The sequence below is a fragment of the Anser anser genome (genome assembly GCF_964211835.1).
Source record: "Anser anser genome assembly, chromosome: 12".
NCBI lineage: Eukaryota > Metazoa > Chordata > Aves > Anseriformes > Anatidae > Anser > Anser anser.
In genome coordinates, this window is record NC_139733.1 from 10,104,875 (window position 1) to 10,127,804 (window position 22,930).

General features: G+C 50.3%; 1 protein-coding gene across 4 annotated transcripts in view; it reads right to left on the reverse strand.

Moving 5' to 3' along the window:
• Positions 1-22,753, reverse strand: part of CACNA2D2 (calcium voltage-gated channel auxiliary subunit alpha2delta 2) — a 193,692-nt gene extending 170,939 nt beyond the window's left edge. For all 4 annotated transcript variants that reach the window (XM_083795830.1, XM_083795828.1, XM_083795829.1 and 1 more), the window contains exon 1: positions 22,526-22,753. In XM_083795830.1, the coding sequence (XP_083651956.1) occupies positions 22,526-22,650 (125 nt within the window). In that variant the 5' untranslated portion in view covers positions 22,651-22,753. The remainder of the gene's footprint in view (positions 1-22,525) is intronic.
• Positions 22,754-22,930: the final 177 nt, after the last annotated feature.

A 22,930-nucleotide genomic window follows, 5' to 3' on the forward strand; every position in this document is an offset into this window, starting at 1 on the left:
GCTGTAAGCAATAAGACATGACAGTCATTGCATTCCTGGGCCATTATTGCACGCCTCAGGTGGCATTACAGGGCTCGAGGAGCGATAACTCCTCAGAACACGCAGCCTGGAGTCCCCTACCGCTCCCGTGAAGTGGCATTTACAATAAAGCACCAAGAAAACAGCTGATGCACGTGCTGGGAAGCCGCTGGCCTGGATGCAGTTCCGCTCACAGGAAGCCACGAGGCCCCCTGCATGAGCCACGTGCTCCATCTCCCCTTTAAACTGACAGGTCTTCCAGGTCCCCAGTAGTGAGGAGAGGGTCTCTGAGCTGGAGCCCGTGGCAGGAATGGCGGGCAAGGTGGCCGGGCAGCCCCCCAACCCATCCCCTCCGCAGCGGGGGCCCACACAGCTGATCCATGACCCCATCACACTGTCTGGCTCTGCCTTCGACCAGGCTCTCCAGAGGTCTCCTCCAACCTAGTGCCTCTCCATATGGATAAGCGTGACCACGCACATTCAGGACACACGCTATTATCTCTTGCATTTAAAAAAACTAATAATTGTTTCCTTCCCCTGTATATTTTACAACCTCTTCTGCAACATGTAACAAGGGACAGAAATGATTTCTGGAAACACAACACCATTTATCTCTGTCTCTCCAAAGAGAACTACAAAAATGCTAATTGATTTCATAATTTGCATATTTGATTTTTCCTAAAGATGAGATAAAATGGGCTTAAAAAAAAAAAAGGCAGCAGAGCTTCAAAAATACTTACTGCGGCAAGCATCGCGCAGGAGACACGTCCAGCAGGCAGGAAGCAGTGCATCGCACCCACGGCGCCCGCACCTCACCGCTGCTCACAGAGCCCCTTACTTGTGCTGGGGGTGCCCTGGGTGAGACAAGCGGCTGCGGGGACCCCTGCACGGGGCTCCGCGATCCCCCCATCATCCCGCTGCTGCCGGGGCTGCGTGTGTGGCAGGCCCACAGGTAGGGCCCCTGGAGCAGCGCCTGGCCCCTCACAGGTGCTTCCTGCAGAGGCGCAGGGAAAGGGGAATGGGAGGAAAGAAAACAAGGTATGGGCTCGGAGATTTTTTTTTTTTGTATTTTATTGGAGCAGCCTAAGGAGAGCTTGGCTGTGGGCAAGAGAGAATGTTAAAAAAAAGTCAAATAATAGGAGACACCATCCTTTTCTCTTGCTGCCTTCCTGGCCCAAAGAAGAGACGGATTCATACAAACATGAAAGGACCAGAGGAAAAAGCTACCTGCTCAGTAGATACACTGCCCCAAAGCTTCTCCAGTTATACTCAGAGGGTGTTCTGTGCAAGTGTCTACACTTCACGCAGCGTGTTCAGCCAAGAATGTTTCACTCTGATTCATACATACACTTTGGTTCAGTGCCCAAATATTGCTATCTAATACAGTTATTAATTACTGTGTTGTCTAATTTTTGCTGTGCAGGAACTTCTTATAATGGGCTTAGCCCTTCAAGATGCTTAATCCTTACCTATAACAGCACACGTGTCAGCGCACACAGGTGCACGCGTGTATGTGCACACTTCCTGCCCCCTGTGTTTCCTTCATTTCTTACATACCTAGGCTGTAAAGCCCCCCAGCAGCTAATATTTACGTGATGAGCAAAAACAAGCTTTGTTTTATTTGTATTTTTTTTTAAGATACAACTTCCAGAGACTACCCACTGCCTACAAAACAACCAAATAAATTACCGACCATGCTTCCAGACATTGTCAAGCCACGCACACTGTTATTTTATGACTCCTTTTTAATTTAAAGTATGTGCACAGGTGTTTCTATAAAGGAGAGGTTGGAAAGACAAGACCAGCAGGCAAATTTTCTTAAAATTTGTCAAGATGTTATTCACCCCTGCCATCTGGCCTACCCTGTAATAAGAAAGGATCTTTGGTATTATTATAGGAGGGAAGGAAAGGACATATTAGTATCAAAACTATATCCAAAGGCAGATCTTTAAGAAACACGAAGGGAAAAGACAATAAGAATGTTTTCCACACTCAGCTCTATCACCAAATTACTTTGTTTTCCTCAACTCTGACACGAACCTCTGTGCCTGCTTCTTTGTGCTGTCTGTTGTCTTCCCAATTCTTATAGCAAGGCATGTTTCTAAAACAGTGGCAAACCTCCTACCAGATCCATCCTGATCCCAGTTTGATGCCCCCCAAAGTACTCCAATATAATAAGAAGGGTAACTGGGGAGTTTTCTCAGCCTGAAGGATAGACAGAACTGGGCAAAAAGGGAAGGGAAAGCAGTCTGACAACTGTACAGAAAATTTTTCATCAACAATTTTCGAGCACGAATATTCATGCAGGTACCTGTGACAAAAACAACAGCAACCACCAGCTTGCCACCTATGAGACTTCAGGCAACAGGAAAACCGTTCCTTAAACAGGATTTCTGTATTGGGAAGCAGAAGTATTAAACTTCTAAGGCCAAACTCCCTCTGGAAACAGAACACATGGTCGGTGTTCAGTCAGACACATATGGGATGGCAGGGCCCTTGGGAATTCCTCTTCCACAGTTAGCTGCACTGGGACACGAAGCACTGTCTAGCCTGTTCTTTAAATCCTCCACTGAAGGTGAGCCCAGGATTCCCAGAGTACCTTATTCCAGTTCCATTCTTCACTTTCTCCATCCTAAATCTCAATTCCCTCTTCCACTTACCCCACCTACAGCAGACAGAAAACAATTTTCTTCTGACAAGCTCCTAAGAACTGCAAAGTCATTGTTCTGTTGCATCCTTTGCCCTTTAATTCTCTCCTCCTCCGAACTCAGTTTCCCCCCCCCCCCCCAACTTTCCCTCCTTTGCACTGCTTTATAGACCTCATCCTTTTTGTTGCCCAGCTCTGGATTCCCTACGGCTTGTGCCTATCTCCAAAAGCTCAGGCCAAAAACTGAGATCAGGCACTCTGAGAGGTCCAGCGTGGTGCCACATGGGGAGTCACCCATCGCCTCCCCAGTCCTGTCCGGGAAAGTGCTTTACGCTGCAGAATAAACGTGCCCTGCTGCTGCAGCAGCGCTTTGTCGACTCAGTTTGTGACCCCCTATAACTCTCCAGATCTTTTCTGCCACACTGCTACCCAGACAGATATTTTTTAGTCTGTATTTGTACATTGGATTTCTCCTTAAGTGCAGCACTTTGCATTTGTTTTCACTGAATTTCATTTTTGCTGATATCAGGCTCTCCGTTCAATTTTTCTAAATCATTTTGAATTCTGATAATGCCTTCCGAAGTAGATCCAAACCCTCCCAGCTCAGTGTCGCCTGCAAATTTTATAAGCATATCGCCCATTCCATTGCCTAAGTTATTAGGGAAAATATTGACTAAAACTAGGTCCAAGGCAGATCCCTGCAGGAGCCCACTTGAAATGTCCTCCCAGCAGGAGAGAGAACCACAGTAACCATACTTCGAGAGCTACATGCCCAATTAAAGTATCTTGAATGTTAAACTTTACAAAAAGCTGGTTTTTGAGTACTTGATATGCAAAGAAGCTGTAGGCCAAAGGATAATTCGGTGAATAATTTAAAGCGTAAGAGCAGGATTGAGGAAAATCACAATCTGTTTGTAGATGATTTGCCAAGAGAAAGAGGAAGAAGTCGCTGGATGTGTCAGCTGGCACACGTGCCCCGCAGTGCTGCGTAGGGCCACCACGCAGCCGCTGGATCCTTTTGATCCAACACTTGTGCACGTGCCTCTCATCGACACTGCAATAAAAAGAACAAACAGCAACGCAGTGACAGCAAACACCTCCTGCAGCCAGTGAGGCACACTGCTTTCCCAAGAAGCTCTTTCAGCCACGGACCACCCAGTTCCTCCCACCCGCCCCACGACACAGCCACCCCGTGACGGGCACTCGGGAGGTCAGAGCATCGCACGGCAGCACCTCCGTATCAGGGTCCCCGAGCACGGGAGGATGTGCACGAATCAGTCTTCGCAGTCTCAGGGGGATGAATCTGGTCTCAGCACGTTGCCACCGAGTCCTCCTCCTCTAGGAAGAGGCGGAACCGAGCACCCTGACACGGCTGACTGGTTTGCTGTTTTCAGTCAGGGCAGAGAACAGCCTCAGCAAGAAGTCCTCTGCCGTGCCCGGAGGATGCTCCAGCTGCTTCCCAGCAGCATAAGAAATACTCAATTTGGTGGCCTTACAGCAGGAGTAAATTAGCCATTCGTGGCTGGAGATCCAGACCAGCTGCTCTTGCTGCTGTGAGGATAGTCCTGCGAACAGACACTCCACCGGGCAGTCCAGGTGCTTTGACATTCAGTATGACAGTGGCAAAAGCAGCACGGCCAAGCTGCGGGGCCGTGCCATGAGCAAAGTAAGCCAGAGGCCGTGACTGCCATTGCTGGAGTTGAACTGCTGATACCACCAACGTGCTACCCCGACCAACGGGCAGTTTTCTTTGGAGCCAAAGCAAACCTAAAGTCTTAGTACCCCTGCTTTTTTGAAAGCTATGTTTTCTTGCTCCTCTTTTACATCTGAAACCAGATTTCTATCACTTGCTGATTGTCCTGGTTCCAGTTAGGACAGAGTTAAGTAGCTCATAGTAGCTGGTAGGGTGCTATGTTTTGGATTAGGATGAGAAGAGCGCTGATAACATGCTGATGTTTTAATTGTTGCAGAGCAGTGTTTACACCAGGCCAAGGACTTTTCGGCTTCTTGCTCTGTCCTGCCAGCGAGCAGGCTGGGGGTGCAGCAAGAGCTGGGAGGGGACAGACCCAGGACAGCTGACCCAAACTGGCCAAAGGGGTATTCCATACCATCTGACGTCATGCTAAACAATATATAGGGGTGGCTGGCCGGGGTGGGGGGGCCGGCTGCTCGGGAATAGGCTGGGCATCGGTCAGCGGGTGGTGAGCAATTGCATTGTGCATCACTTGTTTTCTTACACATTATTATTGTTAATACTATTACCATTATCACTATTATTATTATTATTGTTATTATTATTTTCCTGTCTTAATAAACTGTCTTTATCTCAACTCACAGGCTTCACTTTCCCGTTTCTCTCCCCCCATCCCAGAGAGGGAGGGGGGAGGGTGAGCGAACGGCTGTGTGGTGTTTAGCTGCCAGCCGGGTTAAACCACAACACTGATGCACATCAGGAGCACCAGAAGCCCATGGGTTCCACCACAGCTGCACTCTCACCGCACAGGATTAGGACTGGGCTCCTGATCTCAAAGCCTGTCACAAATCTGGACTTGAAACACGATGAATTAATAAAGAAGTGAATAGGTGTCAGTTTTATTAAGCATGCTATCTGCATAAATTTCACCCAGTGCAGCCACTTGTCATTTTCAGAACCCCTTGAGACCCCCCCCATGGCTGATAACTCTGGCACATTTCTTTGCAACCCATTACACAGATGAAGTTTTATCACTAAAACTTTCTCCTCACCGACTCCCTCCCTGTTTTACAGATGCAATCCGAGTAGAGGCTGAAGAGATCCCATCCCCCACTGCAAAGATAAGGTTACAGAGGGTAGGTCTTAGTAAGGATTTTGCAAGCTGCATGAATTATTAAAGTCCTTTATGATATAATGACAGACATATCAGGTTATTTGTTTATTCCGTGTATAATTCATGACTCTCTTGGGAGCTAGACAGAAGTAGGATAGACCGTTGCATCTTCTTGCTCATTCCAGTAAATCCTCATCACCAGATGGGAGGCTGAACCACCCCACAAGACAAAACAGCCGCACCTAGCGGGATTCGCACTTTCAGCTGGGGATAGCAGAGCTTTTTGCACAGCCTGGAGATATAGCGCAGCTGTCAGCTGAGCACATCAGGGACGGCTGGAACAAAAGTCCAGGCGACGTTTCTGTACCGTGCCACCAGAGCACTGTCACCTAAGGCACACGCACACACCTTTGTGAGGAGATGCTACGGGTCATCCCGTGCTCCTCTCTCATTGCTCAGCCACAGGACGACTATCTGAGCTGACCCAGGCCCCTCAGGACTTGAGGATACTTTACAACAACCACCTCCTGGCAAAGCAAATACAAAAAGAGTGGAAAAAGCAAGATGGTTGCCCTCGCTTAGGCCATTTGTTTAAAAGAGTCTGGTCAAGCTACGAAGCTAAGCATGATACAGAAGTGCCATGCCCTGGTTGCTGGAAAGGAGCTTCGAGTACACACATTGTAGTCATCCCATTCTCCAGTGTGCTGCTTAAAGGGTGAGGGAGAGACTGTATGCCACAGCGACAGTCAGGGAATAAAGGACGGACCACAGCCGCTGCCAAGAGCTTCCCAGAGAGCTTTTACTCGCTCGAGGTGCTCCACCCAAAGATGCTGCCAGCAAGAGTCACACTTCTAGGAAGAGCTGCAGCAGAATATAAGTAGGCTGAAAACAGCAAGCTGGGTAACTCTCACTAGCCGCAGGACACTGGAGGACTGCTTTCAGCATCCACCCTTCCCGTCAGATTGCAGCTGCTCAGAAGCAGATTAAGCAGGCGATGATTAATCAGATCACTAAAACACAAGCCACGTTAGGGAGTCTGAACTACTACTGACTTGCCAGACCTATGCCAAATTTGTCTACAACCTCTCTTTATCAAGCAAAGATACTGTTAGCCTCTGCCCCAAGAGCCTCTACTACAAGACAAAAGACAAACTTCCCCTGGGTCTGCCTGGGTGTCACTGTCACTAGATGGCTAGCTAGTTAAATCCCCCACCTTAAACAACCCTCTCCACACCATTCCCCTACCTGAGAGATGCCTGGCTCCTAAGAGAGCGCTGTAATCATTGTTATTATAAAGCACTTAGCGATGCTCACTCATTGCATCCCTCACCAGCCAAACACGCAGAACCCTGTTATTTCACATGCAGTCGCCTTCACTTCCAGAAGCTGTTCATTGTACTGCTTCCTTTCAGCGGTGAAAGGAAAGAAGGGGTGGGGGTGGAAAGCATTAAAAAAATAATAATTTACTGCATTTTATGCCATTACCTCACTACTTTGTGATACACATCTAAAAGCTGTCTGCAGGACCTCCCCGCTTGTAAGGCAGCACCCAGACGTGCTGTGCAGCGGGGACGCTGGAAGCACGAAGCCCAGTTTTGTCCCAGTGCTGCCGCGTCCTTCCAAGCACTACAGCAGCAGGGGGGGACCTGGCAGCTTTCACAGGTCACCTCCTAGCTGGGACAAACGCTCCTCCCTCCATGGGGAAAAGCAAATACAACCTCTCCTTTGTAAAGGCCACAAGTCTATTGAAATTGCAGTTGTGGAAGCACACTGGACTACTCAGAAAGTACTCCCAGGCCTTGCTGTACACGCTCAGGACATTGGTCCACCAGGACCATTTTCCCCATCGCCAGCAGCAGCTAGCTTTTTGTGCCAAAAGGGATGCACCCCCTATCCTGGAGAGCTCTGTGGATGAGGGATGCAGCGCTGGAGCACTTTCGGGCACAAGGATGCTGTGCCAAGCACCTTAGGGGTTCCCACCCCAGCAAGAAAACTCTGCTGTGTGACAAGCTGTCTTCCCTTTGAAAAGGAAAGGGTATCCAGGAAATTCTGCTGGAGCCTAGGCACTGCTGTGTCCCTTTCCTCACCAGATGCCTCAAGCTAATGAAGAAGCAGTGCACCCACGACCGAGCTCCAGTGATCATGGTTACTGCCCACATGCCCTCCCCTCATCACCGCGGTATCACGCTTACAGCGTGGATGGTGCAAGAGCCCAAACGTCACTGTGAGGGGACTGACCAACATCGAACCGTCTAATCCTCCCAACGTGTCTTCCTTTTTTCGGAAAGGGAGAACTGAGCTACAGGGTGAAGCAGTAGTCCCAAAGCCAGACACTTTCAGCAGCAGAGCCAGACGTGAAACTCAACCTCCTGACGCTAAGTGTGATGTCTGTGCTTTGACGATGGCCCTCGAGCACCAGAGCTGGCAGCTCGTCTGCCCATCGGCGTTCCAGAGCCCGTCTCCTCCTGGCCCACATAAACACCAAAACCTAGGACTACGAGATAATTCTCTTCTGCTTTATAAGTGAGTATTGACATTAAAACCCAAACCACCTGACATCCCACCACCCTACTGCCCTGGACTCTTTTCTGTGAGAGACAAAGCCCAGTTGTTACTGCGGTCCTCTCGATAGGGCTTACGACATCACCAACCCCTTTCTATTTAGAATAATGACTTCTGCCACACACCAAGAGATTTGAAATTACCTGTGAAATATATTTCCCTAGACACAGGCTCAAGAAGCATGTAAATTACCCAGCTTAATGGCCTCGAGAATTTCTGAGACACACACGGAGCAGGAAACGTTCAGATGGTCTCTCAGGTACCAAGCAAGGGGATGAATGTCCCAGGGGTGGTCAGGAGCCACTGCCCTACAGTTCCTCCAATACCCAGCTCCACCAGTGAGCATTTGCCTCAAGGAGGCAACAAGCACAAGAGATCCAATCTTAAGTGAGTGCATCATCAGCACAAAAATGCAATTTTAAGGAGAGCATTTCTTGGGAAAGGTGCCTGACCGTAACTCAGATGGGACGTGCAGCCAGCACAGGGCTTATGCAGCAGAGGGCACCCATTTAATTCGCAGAAGCCCAGCGCTGCGGCACAAGGAGCACTCTGCAGCAGGCCCTCTCACCCTCCTGCTAACTATGGAGAACAGCACCATCCAAGCTTCAATTCCCAGGCATCTGCCAGAGAATACTGTCCTTCAGAAGGAAGCCCTTCTGATCCCCAGGGACAGCTCCCACTACCCCAAAACCAAAGAAACGGACAGATGCTCGCTCCCTGGAGTGCAAATCCCCCTGGCCATGTTTCTGTTCTTGTACTTGAACTTGATGTCTTGTTAGTACATTACAGAAGAAACATTTATCCAAAAAAAAAAAAAAGAGCATGGATTCATTTGGAGGAGCAGAAGAGAAGGAATTACGTGATCTGGGTTCCATTTACTGCTCCACTGCTGACATATTTGAGCCTTCGAAGCCTTAGTTTCATCAGCAAGATGAGCAATAGGGAAATGGAAGTGCTATTGCAAAGTGCACGTAAAGACCATTATCAGGAGTGGAAGACAGACAGGACAAGGTGCTCGTGCTGTGGTGGGGAGTGGATGGGGGACAACCCCAAGGGCATCAGGACAGACTTATTGGTCTCCCCAGGGCACAACCCTGAGGCACACAAGCTTTGCTCCTGATGCTAGCCAAGACTGACGGCTGGTCACCTTTTAACGTGTCACGGATGGAAAGTAGGCCAGAAGAGCAACCGGGGATAAGAGAACACCTGGAAGATAGGCCTGGCAATGGAAAAAATGGGACAAATTTGTCTGGTGTAAATCCTCAAAGCAAAGGTGTAAGAGAAGGTCTTTGCTGAGACTCCTCCGAAGGCAGAACCTGCCCTCATTCTCAGCCGAAGCGTCTTGCTAACCCACATGCCAGCAGAAGCCACGGTATCACTAAGATTAACACGGCAGCAATTTTAACAAATACCAGTTTCTGAGATCATTTTGTCGCTCACAAGCACTGCACCAAAGGCTGAAGCCTGTCTGGGCTCCCCGAAGCGACCCGTGCTGCAGGTTACTGACAGCACAGCCCGCTGGGGCTTCACCCGGCAGGTAGCTCGGCTCCGGCCAGCCGCTCGCTCCCCGTCCTGCTGCAGGCTCGGGGGAGAAGCACAAAGGTAGAAGTGTGAGAACCTGGGGCCTGAGGTAAGGACGGCCTGATAGGCAGAGCAAGAGCTGTGCCCAAGCGGAGCAAAACAAGGAATTCATTGCTGCTTCCCATCAGCAGGCAGCGGTTCAGCCCCTTCCAGGACAGCACGGCTCATCACACAACAGCTCCTCGGGAAGACAAACGCCAGCACTCTGAATGCCCTCCCTCCTCCTTTCCCCAGCTTTTTTTGCTGAGCCTGACATCGTATGGTATGGAATAGCTCCTTGGTCAGCCTGGGCCAGCTGTCCTGGCTGTGCCTCCTCCCAGCTCCTGGAGCCTCCTCGCTGGCAGGGCGGCGTGAGGAGCAGAAACGTCCTTGGCTGCGCCCGCACTGCTCTGCAGCAGCTGAACCCCTGGTGTTAATACCACTGATGTTCATCGAAAACCCCAAACATTGCACCGTACCAGCCTCTATGAAGAAAACCTCCATTCCAGCCAAAACCAGGACAATGTCATTGACAGTAATGTAAGTACTCAGCTATTCAGAAACTGTAAGAAGATAAGTATTAAACTAATACTAAAATTTCCCCATCCCTGGAAGTGTTTAAGGCCAGGCTGGATGGGGCTTTGAGCAACCTGTCAGGTGGGAGGTGTCCCTGCACGTAGCGACCAGGTGGAATTAGATGGGCTTTAAGGTCCCGCACAACCCAAACCATTTCAGCGATTCTATGAAACCTGAACAGCATAGCAGAAAAAAAAAAGTGAGGAAGGAATGACATTGTAATAAATAGAGTCAAGCCAAATGAGGAAGCAAGATTAGCTTCATGTTTTTGTCTAATTTTCCACATATTATATACTTGGAACATTGGTTGCTTTGATCATGGGATCTGGAGTTTAGTGCAACGCACCTTGCAAACTTCAGAACATTTCAACAAATTGCGGTTTACCCAGCATTGCAAATTGGCTGCTCTGGTGCAGGACGAAACTTCTCTTTCACCACCTTTCCCAGCCAGCCCCTAGAGCAGTGGGCTGTGAACAGGAGCCTTCCACCCGCCACGGAGCACATTAGGCAGAGGGGTAGCAGTTCTGCCACGCTGCCCCGACAAAGCACGGCCTCAGGTAACGCCTCAGCTGGAGCATCTCACCCGCAGCCCATTCAGCCCCCCACCGCCACGCGGGAACACACAGCACGCCTCTGCAAAGGGACAGATACCATCTGCTAAACCTTCCCCTTCCGCAGCTGCCTGGTTTTCTCCAGAGGAAACTTCTCTTACAAGAACCCTCGTCCTACGTTGTGGGATCCAATAATAACTTCGAAATGGTACAAACACAGCAATAAGTAGATGTAACTAAGAATGAAAGTCAAGTATTACACAAGCTACCACTAAAACACTGCAGCATCTTGTTTTGGCAAGTGGCAAACCTGCTCTTCCATCACACAGCTGTGACTCCAGAACACGGCGGGGGCTGGCAGCCACTTCCTAATGAGAAGAAGGCCACGCATTCAATAGTCACCAAATAAGTGACATTTATTAAGTGGCTCTTATAGAATAAAAAGGGCCGCTTTCAGTACACATAATCACATCCACGAACCAGCACTGCTTTCAGTGCAAGGCTCCACTTGGAGCGGCGCAAAGAGACAAAAGGCAGGAGAAGCAGCTCCGACACGCAGAGCGCCGGCCTCGGGGCGCAGCCTCGCCTGTGCCTCCGTGCCTCCCGGGAAGCGAGGCACAAGCACGGCTGTCAAAGAGGTCCCGTGCGAGAGGGCACGGGGCTCACAGGGAAAAGGGCATAAGCTGGCTCAGCAGCCACAGGGGCAGAACAAGGCCCTGCAGCAAGATGCGCCTTCCAGCCCCAGCCACACCACCCACCTTGTCCTCTCCGTGCCTGGGCACGGGGAAGCGGCGGGACACAGAGCTGCACCCTCTGTGCACACCTCTCGGCTCAGCTGCAGCACCTGAGGACGTGGAAGGAGCCACATCTCACGCCGAGGGCCCCAGCCCACGCAGGCGGTAATGAGAGAGACAGAGACACAGAGCTGGTTCGATTTTTCTCTGAAGACTAGACGAAAACAAATAAACATAGCAAGGAACAGGTGACACAGGAGGCTTCAATTTAGCCGGAAGATGACGGGTAAAAAGGCAGTATTGGTGTCAGAAATGCCAACGCATCATTTTTGTTGCCAGGTCAAACAGGCGGGCACGTGCTAAATGGGGTTATTTAGGAACTGGGACCAAAGCACGAGCAGACAGTAGATGTGTTAGATAAATTTCTTTTCTCCACCTCGCAATAACAATCAAGTCAGAAGCGACCACTACCACCGCCATATGTACAAACTAAGAGACAAAGACCTGAAAGCTATCCCCAGCATAATCCCACAGCACTTGGCACGGTTACATCAGGGGATGAATCTGTCCTGGTATCTCAGAAACGAATGTGATGTTTCACAGTTTTTAAGCCTACCATGGCTGTAACAGGGTACAGCATGCAAGACTGACAATGGCAAATTCTTCAGCATCGTAATAAATCCTGCGTCAGGAAGAATGGCTCAATCATGAGCAGTCCCACAGCACGCAGCCAAGGAGGTGCAGGAAAACATTCATGGCTGTGCACAGAGAGCCCATTTGGGGCTGATGCTCTTTTGGTCTGTGCTCCTGAAAGTGCTGTCATTCTGTAGGAGGCAAAGTAACATCATCAGTTTGGTCACTGATCAACACTTACGATCTCCCAGCAAACAAAAACAGAATAAATAAAAATGAAGAACTGCATGAAGAGAAAATATTGATTTATTTTTTCCCCCCATACTCATGTAATCTACCCTTCTCCCCAGAGCAGGCAGTAGGGGAAAGCAGAGTGCCCACAAAGCTGTGACACTCCTGGCTGGCTGGCAGCTCACCATCCTGAAACTCTTTTCAGCTTGCAGGTCTTGAATAATTAAATACTGTTTCTTCCACCCTTTTTCCCCTGCTACATGTGACACAGTGTTGCAGGTTTATTTTTACATGGGCAGCGAGCTTCCCCTGGCCCCTGCAATGGTCCTAGAAGCACATGAGCCCACACGTTGCCCTTTTTTTTTTTTTTTTTTTACCCTGCCAATCCCGAGAATGAGACATTACAGTGAATGCTCAGAACAGACCTCTAATTTATAAGACTACCTCAGACATGACCAAATGGTACTTCGGCTTCTCCTGGGTCTACTGAGTTTGTTATGGAGCAATAAAAAGATGTTCAACCACTCACAGCCCAGAATCTGACTCAATGTTCAACACTGATAAAGTTGAATATTAGGTGCTTCGCTTGGCTTAAGTCCGTCTCTTTTAGTGTCCGTGTTACAGCTGCCAAAAATTTGACTGAAACCCACTATGTGCTAGCAATGCAAACAGGGCTCTGCATTCACGACCCTCACTGCATCATACTGTTGACAAGTGGCAATACTTGTCTCAATGAAGATACTATTACATAAAATCTAATAGATATGAGAATTCAAATACAAGAATACTTCTGATTCAACAGAAACAAGATCAGTGAGAGATTTAGAATTTACATCTTTTAGGCTGTAAATGGCATATACAAGGTAGGCTCTGAAAAAATATTTACAAATATGCACCTTGTTTTTGTTTCTTATTTGGAAGATGTACAAAGAATGCCGGCCGGGCTGACCAGTGACCTTCTACTGGAGCTTAAGCGCAAAAAAAAATGTACGGCTGCTGGAAGCAGGGTCAGGCAACATGGAAGGAATACAGGAACACTGTTCGTGTTTGTAGGGGAAAAATCCGTGTGGCCACAGCCCAATTAGAGTTGAAACTGGCCAGGTCTGTGGGAGACAATAAAAAGTTCTGTGTTTTTATTTATTTATATTTTATTTTAAGATATGTGAACAGAAAAAGGAGGACCAAAGAAAACATAGGTCCACTACTTGATGGGGAAGGTCACCTCACAGACAAGGACATAGGCAAAGCAGAGACATTTCATGCCTTCTTTGCCTCCGTCTTCAACGCTGATGATGGACTTCAGGACCCGGGGTGCCCTGAGCTGGGGGACCATGACAGTGGGAATGACAAACTCCCAACCAACCCTGAACGTGTGCGGGATTTGCTGCTCCACCTGGATCCATACAAGTCCATGGATCCGGATGGCATTCATCTCAGGGTGCTTAGAGAGCTGGCTCACGTCATCGCAGGACCTCTCTCAATTATTTTTCAAACAGTCTTGGGAATCTGGAGAGGTCCCAATAGACTGGAAGCTGGCAAACGTTGTACCAATTTTCAAGAAGGGCAAGAAAGAAGGCCCTGGCAATTACAGGCCTGTCAGTCTCATGTCAGTGCCTGATAAAATTATGGAGAAGATTATCCTTGAAGTTATTGAAGCACACCTGGGGGACAATGCAGTCATTGGTCCCAGCCAACATGGGTTCCCGAGGGGTAGGTCCTGTTTAACAAATTTGATTTCCTTTTATGATAAGATCACCCATCTAGTCAATCAAGGAAAACTAGCTGATGTGATCTTTTTGGACTTCAGTAAAGCTTTTGACACAGTTTCCCATAGGATCCTACTGGACAAAATGTCCAGCATACAGCGAAACAAAAACATAACATGATGGGTGAGCAATTGGCTGACGGGCAGGGCTCAAAAGGTTGTGGTAAATGGGGCCACATCTGGCTGGCGGATGGTCACTAGTGGGGTCCCTCAAGGCTCCATTTTAGGGCCAGTCCTCTTCAATGTTTTTATAAACGATTTGGATGTAGGACTAGAAGGTGTTTTGAGCAAATTTGCTGAGGACACCAAACTTGGAGTTGTGTGGACTCTGTTGAGGGTGGAAAGGCCTTGCAGAGAGATCTGGGCAATCACCAACCGCATGAAGCTTAACAAGAGCAAGTGCCAGGTCCTGCACCTGGGACGGGGCAACCCTGGCTATACGTACAGACTGGGCGACGAGACGCTGGAGAGCAGCCCCGCAGAGAGGGATCTGGGGGTTGTGGTTGACAGCAAGCTGAATGTGAGCCAGCAGTGTGCCCTGGCAGCCAGGAGGGCCAACCGTATCCTGGGGTGCACCAAGCATGGCATTGCCAGTCGGTCGAGGGAAGGGATTGTCCCACTCTGCTCTGCGCTGTGCGGCCTCACCTCGAGCACTGTGTGCAGTTCTGGGCACCACAGTACAAAAAGGACGTGAAACTGTTGGAGAGTGTCCAGAGGAGGGCTACGAAGATGGTGAAGGGCCTAGACGGGAAGACGAAGAGCGGTTGAGGTCACTGGGCCTGTTCAGCCTGGAGAAGAGGAGGCTGAGGGGAGACCTCATCGCGGCCTACAGCTTCCTCGCGACGGGAGTGGAGGGGCAGGCGCCGATCTATTCTCTTTAGTCACCAGTGATAGGACCTGTGGGAATGGTGTCAAGCTGAGGCAGGGGAGGTTCAGGCTGGACATCAGGAAGAGGTTCTTCACTGAGTGGGTGGTCACACACTGGAACAGGCTCCCCAGGAAAGCAGTCACTGTACCAAGCCTGTCGGAGTTTAAGAAGCGTTTGGACTGTGCACTTAGTCACATGGTCTAAAATTTTGGGTAGACCTGTGTGGTGCTAGAAGTTGGACTCAATGACACTTATGGGTCCCTTCCAACTTGGGATATTCTATGATTCAAACTCGACTCTAGATGATGGATTCTTCTGGACTGCAGAGTACTAAGCACCCACGGCAGAAGAAACAAGAGTCTGGCAGCTTGCTTCAAGAGGAAAGTAGCAGGACCCAGCCCCGTTACAAGCTGAAAGGGGCTAGTATTTATACGGAAAATCATGGTCCTCATTTGTCCATTCAATGGAGATTCAATACTTTCCCAATTCTTTCCACCAATTGAACAGTTTAAGGGTAACTTCATGCTTGGAAGGCCAAGAACTCTGACTGTTACAGCTGGACCGAGGCCAGCCAGCACCCCGACCCTTACTGCCCTCACCTTCCCTGCTTGGAGAACACAGCCTTCATGTTCCCGGGGCCACAGGTCTTCCCAGTCATCCTCTGGCCCACAGCCTCTGCTTGCAGATGGTCAGCAAACATGGGATCTCAAGAAGCAACCCATCACACTAGCATCCCAGACTGAGTTTGGGTCACAGAAGCAGCAACTTTTGTCAGGGCAGCCTGAGCAGCAGACATGGCTGCAACAGCCCCCAGCTCTCGCCTTGCAGGGGCGGCACGCTTGCAAGCCTTTCAGCCACACAGAAAAACTAGGAAATTCTGGTTTGGTCCTTCATTTGGAAGGATTCAGATAAGAAAACCTCACAGAAATGAGCATGTGCTTAAAGGAAGCCACTCCTGTGACTAACATTCCCATGGATGGGAAGCTGACTACTTTGCTTGTGAGATTTCCACCTTCTCTGCCCTTGTGCCTGTACTCCCCATCCTCCCCCCAACCCTTCCCTAAAACACTGACACTGCATCACAGCAAAAACCTGTGTGAAGTATGACCAGTTAATTGGCATTTCATTGCTCTGCACACCCCAATGTGAAAACAGCAGCCTCGCTCCATCCCTCCATCCTTTCCCTATCCCTTCCTCCACCCCCCACCTCCCGCACCTTCTCAGCAAAGCACAGGAAGCTGCAGCAAAGAGGCTCATATTACAGGGACTTCATCGCTTTTACAAAATTTACTAGCATGCTGTGAAGCCTCATAAATAATTCAAGATAGACAACCTTCGTCAGGTAAATGAATGTGCCTTTTGTAATCCATCCCTCAGTCTATCTCAGGGATACACATACTGATGCCTCGGGAATTCCCAAAGCGTCAGCGCAGGACAGGGCAGCAGACCAGCTTCTGGCACCAGCAGTACCCAAGGAAATCCAAAGTCTGCCCAGTGGCTTCAGCAGATTCATAACAGACACCCCCACCACAAGAGCAGCTCCAGCCTAGTGCATGGAAAGCAGCTCCACTCCCACCCCTAATGAGCAGACACAGACCATGGCAGGGGGCAGGAGGCTCCTCCGTTGTAAAGATCTCCTCTTCACTGCAAGAAGTTCAGGAACTTTGACACAAATCAGAGCCAAAAGTGCATTGCATCCCATCCTTCTTGGGTTTAGCTCCACGTGTGCCATTGGTGTTACTGCACAAAAGCACTCGACTCATTAGAGATATGCAAACTCAACTTCTGCTTTGGCAGCTGTGCCCAAGGCTTTATCATCATCATCAGAGCTATTGCTCTAAATGGCTTATATCCCTGCTCATCCCAATCCGATCGCTAGCTGCGCTTACTTCCTCTGGCGCTCTCAGCCTCACCTGGCAGCGCAGGGACGAGGCGTGCTGCTTGTGCCTCCGCACCTGGCTGGCACGTGGCTCCTGAGCAGGCTGCGTGCTTGCCCCACGGTGGGCAAGAATAACAGCTTTGCACAGAGTTAAAGAATAGATACGGAAGCCACAGCCCGTGGAATCTTTGTCTGGCCTGACTTCCATACAGATCCTCATGTTTCCTGCCCTGCGGCCCTTTCACCCACCACCAGCTGATCTGGCTGAACACACTGACCGCTCACACATCGGCCAATATGAGAAACTCTTTGCTTTACAGCTGAAAAACTAATCCTTCGCTCTGGGTAAACGCCTTTTATTCTTGATATTTATGACCAAAAGATAACAACAGACTGAATTTAGATTTGCGGGACTACTGAAAGTTATGAGAAAAATCCACATGCATTCTCCAAAACATCAAATGATTCAGCCTAAAGAAAGCCATGCCAATAGCTTGTTGATACAAAGCAACTCTCCAGTAACAACAGTTCGTACAACCCCACTCCTAATGCAACGCAGCAATAACAAACTTGAGGATGAAGGCTAGATTACAGGAACAGTTCTGAAACAAAGTACTATCAGCACCCCAGACAGGAAAAAATAATTCTGCTAACAAAACACATTTTGCTTTCGAGAGGCTCCTGGAAAAGTAAATATCGAAACATTCAGATACTGTTCTTTCTTGCCGAATATTTCACTTGGTAATGACTTTTTCTTTTATTTCATCCACTTGAATATTTCATCGGCGGAAAAAAAAGTCTAAATTCTACGGTTTGTGCACATGTACAATGTTACAGTGTGCAGATGCCCCAGCACTTCAGCCCTCAAGAGCCTTTCTGATGGCTTTTGAAGCAAAACACCAGGGGGGTTGTTCAAGGATAAACTCAGGTTTCCATTTAGCCTCTACATAACCACCTTCAGCTTTCAAGGGGCTGTTGCACACACACACCCACCCCCCACAGGCACAGCTTCTTTACAACGAAGCTTCTGAACTATGCCTGCCAAGCACTATGCATCAGCCCATTTCTACCCTCAGGTCTACGTGCAGGAGCCTTATTGATTTCAGTAGGAACCCACATGCTCTCCTAAGAATTTATATCAACTATTTTTCGATGTGTACACTGGGTTGAAAAACTCAAATTCCTGAAGCCACAATCTCGAAGGGGATTCTTGCAGGCAGGGTGCAGGGCTGGGGTGTCACAAGGCCAGGAAGAGCGTTGCTGTGCCCAGCTCTGTGCGATGCTCACCTGTGCTGATGGAGCAGGCTTCCTGCCCTGCTGCCCCGGAGAAGTTATCGTGCTGAGGAAAGGACAGGAAGAAAGAAAGCATGGGACCACCTTAAGAATGTCTGAAGTAAGTTGTTAGGCCTCGTTAGCCAGTTATCTCAAGGAATAAGCTTAATAATTGAGCCAGGCTGGTGACAGTGTGCACATTGATATGTTGTGCCATAGCTGCCCACTTCTCCTCAAGGACGCTGTCCCTATTTCCTTCCTTACGCCCAAAAGGGAATTCATATACAGCTGTTCCCAATGTGAGCCCTGAGTAGGAAGCATTCAGAATTGGTAACAGGAGGGGAGAGAAAATGTTTATAATGCCAAAAAAAAAATATTGCAAATTACTTCAAAAGCGGCACACGGCCCTCTCCCAGCTGCTGCCCAGTTCTCTCTGGGCAGCTCTGGGTGCCTCCGTGCACCCCAAAGCAGCCTGCACCACCGAGGCACGGCCTGCAGCGGGTGGCTGCGCCTCCACGGAGGCCGCCCGGCCCTCAGAGAAGGAGCGAGGCTGTCTGTCTGTCTGTCAGTCAGTCCCGCGGGCAGGCCGCCCTCCCTGGGAGCTGTCTCTCTGCTCAGCAGAGTGGAGCTGAAGACAAGCAGGGCCATCTCCCCACTTCCTCTCCGCTCCTTTCCAGACAAGTTCCCTTCCCAAGCATCAAAACCATAATTGGAAGAGATTTTCTGGCTGCACAGCAGGCGGGCAGCAGAACAAGAGACGGGGCTCCCCCTACACAGCATCCTGCAAACCCTGAAACATCCAGTCCTAATAGAGTTATTTATTTCAAGCCCTGCTAGCCCAGATGTGCCATCACTACCAGCATCATTAACCTCATTTGGGGTGAAGTGGCAAGCACAAATCAAAGCCTGCTGAAAGGAAGTGATTAATTTGGTAGAGGCAACCTCAAGCTCACCCTCCAGTGGTGACGGGCGCCCATCAGGCCTCACAGATCTCAGCAGCAGCCTCTGTGGCTCCGCATCTGGCAGAGCACTGGTACCACTTCGAGCTCGCTGCCCAGAACTGCTGTCCGCATCTGACAAGCCCTAACCTCATGCTGGAGGGGCAGGGCTGGACACTAGTCCCCAGGCCAAGGCTTCGCCCCGCAGACACCCCATCGTCCTCGCACCGAGCAGCCAGAGATGTGGCACCGAAGCCAGGCCTCGCCAGCGAGCACGCAGCAATTCTGCGCACGCCTACTTCCTCAGGAGAGGCAAACGGCTCACCACCCTACAGCAGACGGTGATTTTCTTTCAAGTCCAAGTGACAAAAAGCCTTTCTGCAAAGTGAGGAGGGGGTCCTTCCCTCCCCAGGCAGCGACTGCATTCTCTGCCACTTGCTAATATGAGGAGACGGCAATACAGGTGCGTGACTCCCCCAGTTGACCAGGCTTTCGGTCTCCTAACACCAAACCTTTCAAATTCGAGCAGAGGTTGTCGCTGTGCTGCCATGAGAATCCCTCCGTGCAGTATTTACAAGAAAAATTAACAGCCACCACCAGCTTTTCTTTCCACAGCCACTAATCCCATTGACCACACAAAATGTGTATTCTCCTACGTGACCATTCCTAAAAAGAGCCTCGTCAGTCACTGGACATCACCTAACATGCCCGCCCAAGTGGTTTTGTTCCAATCTGGGATTTTGCTTTTTAAATCTCAATGAGAAATTCCCCTTCAGACAACTGGCTGAGCCAAGCCTTCCTTAGCTCGGCATAAGATGATTAAAACCATGCTACCCAGGAGGAGATAATGTGGAACACCAGAGATTTATTGAGGACAAAACCAAGAATCAACGCTCAGACATCACTGACAACAATTAATACAAATGTGGCAAAGCAAAAAAAAAAAAAAATTCCATTAACCCCCCAGCTCCCCCCTAGCAAAATACCCTAATCATTCATTCAGTCAGCAAACTGGCTCCGACGCTGCTCAAAAAAGCAGCCTCATTTTTGAGAGCCCTACAGTAAAACATGACTTAAGTGATTCACATAGAAAAACTCCAAAGACAAACAAGGTTTCTAATCAACGCTCTGTCATTTGCTGTTGTTGCAAGGGTGCATTGTCTAAAGAAGAAGAAAATGGGCTTGTAACTGGAAGATTTTAGCAGCCTATTTCACCAGCACAACTCGGCTTCTGACCGAAAAACCTTTCAAAAATGACTTAAGCTGTATCCAACACTTTTAAAAATAAGTGCACAGAAAGGGAACTACTCAGAGGGGAACAGCCTATTAGAGTGTTATCTGAGCGCTGGTGCCAGCTACCATTGCACTTCTTTCTCCCATTAAATATTTCTTTCCCGAGAAACAATCACTGAAGCCCTAGGGCACAGCGCGCAAGGCATCTCAGCCCACATGTTACAGGCATTAACCTACTGCCCAGCAATTGTGCATCATCATCAAATATCCATTCGTGACTCTTCTTTTTTCTGGGTTCACAAAGCAGGTCACAAGGAGAATAAAGCAAGCAAGAAGATACCAGGTCAAGCTGAGGTCTCACGTCCCTTCTGTGCCTCTTCTCCGCACGCAGTCCGTCAGCATCGCTTCCCACCGAAGGTACACGCAAAATTTGTGGCCTTTTTAGGACCTTTCCTTCCCGTTTGCAAGAAGCTACCAACAGCACATCTTCGCCACCAAGTTTGGTTTTCACGCATCTCGCCTCTCTTAGTACAGGACCAGGCCCGTTTGGACAGCACCACTGATACCAGAGAGCACAACATCTTTTCCTAGTAAGCCCCACCAAATTATCTGAAATAAAACTGCTTTGGCTATAAAGCTGGCACAGTTTATTAGAACAATACAGATAATAATCAGTCTGGGTGAGGGGAAGGCCAATGCATTATTTACAAATTACACGTCTCCTAAGGATGTCTCTCCTGGCACAAGAACCTTCTTTAAAAAAAACTTTCTGCACTTAGAAAAAAAAACACACAACACATTTCTGCTTTGTAAACTGGTACCCAGAAGAGATTTATTCCGCAATATGATTCTGCACTCAGAATTCAAGAGGAAAAAGCAACAGCTTACAACCCCTGAGAAAGCTGCTGAAATATTAAAAGCATCCCACCAACTTCATCTGTGCTTCATCACATACATAATCCCTTCTACTTCTATAGGAATTCTCTTAGAAGTAAGGATTATTCGTATGAGAGACACTGGATCGGGCTGTAAGGCTGTGGTACTTGGCAGAGCACTGGCACGTCCCCTTCCCTTCTCTCCCCCTGTAGGTAGACATTTCTCAGGGTCTTATTCTGAAGAATTTCTGTATTTACCTGACAGCAAGAAAAGGGACCCCATCAGCTCTCAAAGGTCAAAGATATTTAGAAATACGGATATGAGACCCAAAAGAATTCAGAAAGAATCCGATCGAAGGGGAGCTATTTCTGAAGAAAGGAGCGCCAACAACCATGCCTTCCGTGAAGCCAGATACTAACACGGTAAGCTACAGCCCTCCCGGATAAACAACGCCGGTTCTTCTGCTGATAAGCCTTCTTTTCAGAAGGCCTCAATACATGCCTGTAGAGACGCACTTTGCGACGAAAGACGTTCATCTAAAAGGCTCTGGAAAACACTTTTTATGACATACGCACGCATAACATTTCTATTCTCAAGCAAATCAAAACTGACGAGAAAATTGTGACACAAAGCAGCAACTACCCACTGGGGCAGCACGAAGTTAAGGGCGACACCGCTATGATTAACTCCATGTCATTGAAATCTTCCTCCACCTTCAGAAACGCAGCCTGTAAGGACACAGTGTCAGCCTTCACTCGCAATCGGCTGCGTGGTTTGTCCCCCCCCCCCAGTTTTGGGTCAACAAGCGGCATTTCGTAACGGGGCTGACAGCCTCCCGGAACGCACCTCGCCGAGATCCCGCCCGGACGCGCGGCGGGGGCACGGGGCTCCGGGCTCAGCGCCGGCTGCGAGGCGGCAGCGGACCGACTTCCCAAAGGCTCCTTTTCTCCCCAAAGCTATTTATAGCCTCCCCGCAGCGGCTCCCAGCCCGCCGCCCCTCGCCCCGGCGCCGCCGCCTCCCCGCCGGCCGATCCCCGCGGCGGCGAGGGGCAGGGGCAGGGGCCGCGGCTCCGGCCGGGGCACCGCGGGCACGGCGCGGCCGCCCCCCGGCTCTCCCGGCCGGCACTCCGCCGGGCTGCCAACGGCCTGAGGCCGGCGGCCGGCTCCCCCCACCCCCTACACACACACACCCCACGCCGCAACAGCGGCCCGGCGGGGAAGTTTGCGCTCCCCGGCAACTTTGGGAGCCCGGGGCCGAGCCGAGCCGGGCAGCGCCGAGCCGGTCCCGCAGCGGGGCGGCCCCGCTCCCCGTCGGCAGGGCCCCGGGGCGGCCCCCGCGCGGCTCCGGGCCGGGGGTCCCGGGGGCGGCACTTACGTGTGCTGCTGCGGGAAGCTGTAGCCGTGCGCGGCGGGGGCGGCGAGGAGCAGCAGCAGGGCCAGGTGGCCGCAGAGCGCCGGGGCGCCGGGCGCCGCGCTGCCGGTCGGAGCCGCCATCGCCATGTTGCCATGAAAAGCGCGGCGGGGAAGGGGAAGGGGCAGAGGCGGCCCCGCGGGGCGGCTCCCCCCGCCGCCGCCACCCGTGCGGCGAGCGCGGCGGTGCTCCGGGGGGGGGGGGGGGGGGGGCGGGGGGGGAGGGAGGAGGAGGAGGAGGAGGAGGAAAGAGGAGGAGGAGGAGGGACGGGGGGAGGAGGAGGAGGGGAGGGAGGGACGGAGGCGGGCACCGACCGGCGGCCGCTCGCCCGCTGCCTCTCGGCGGCGGCCGGCACTGAGCGCCCGCGCC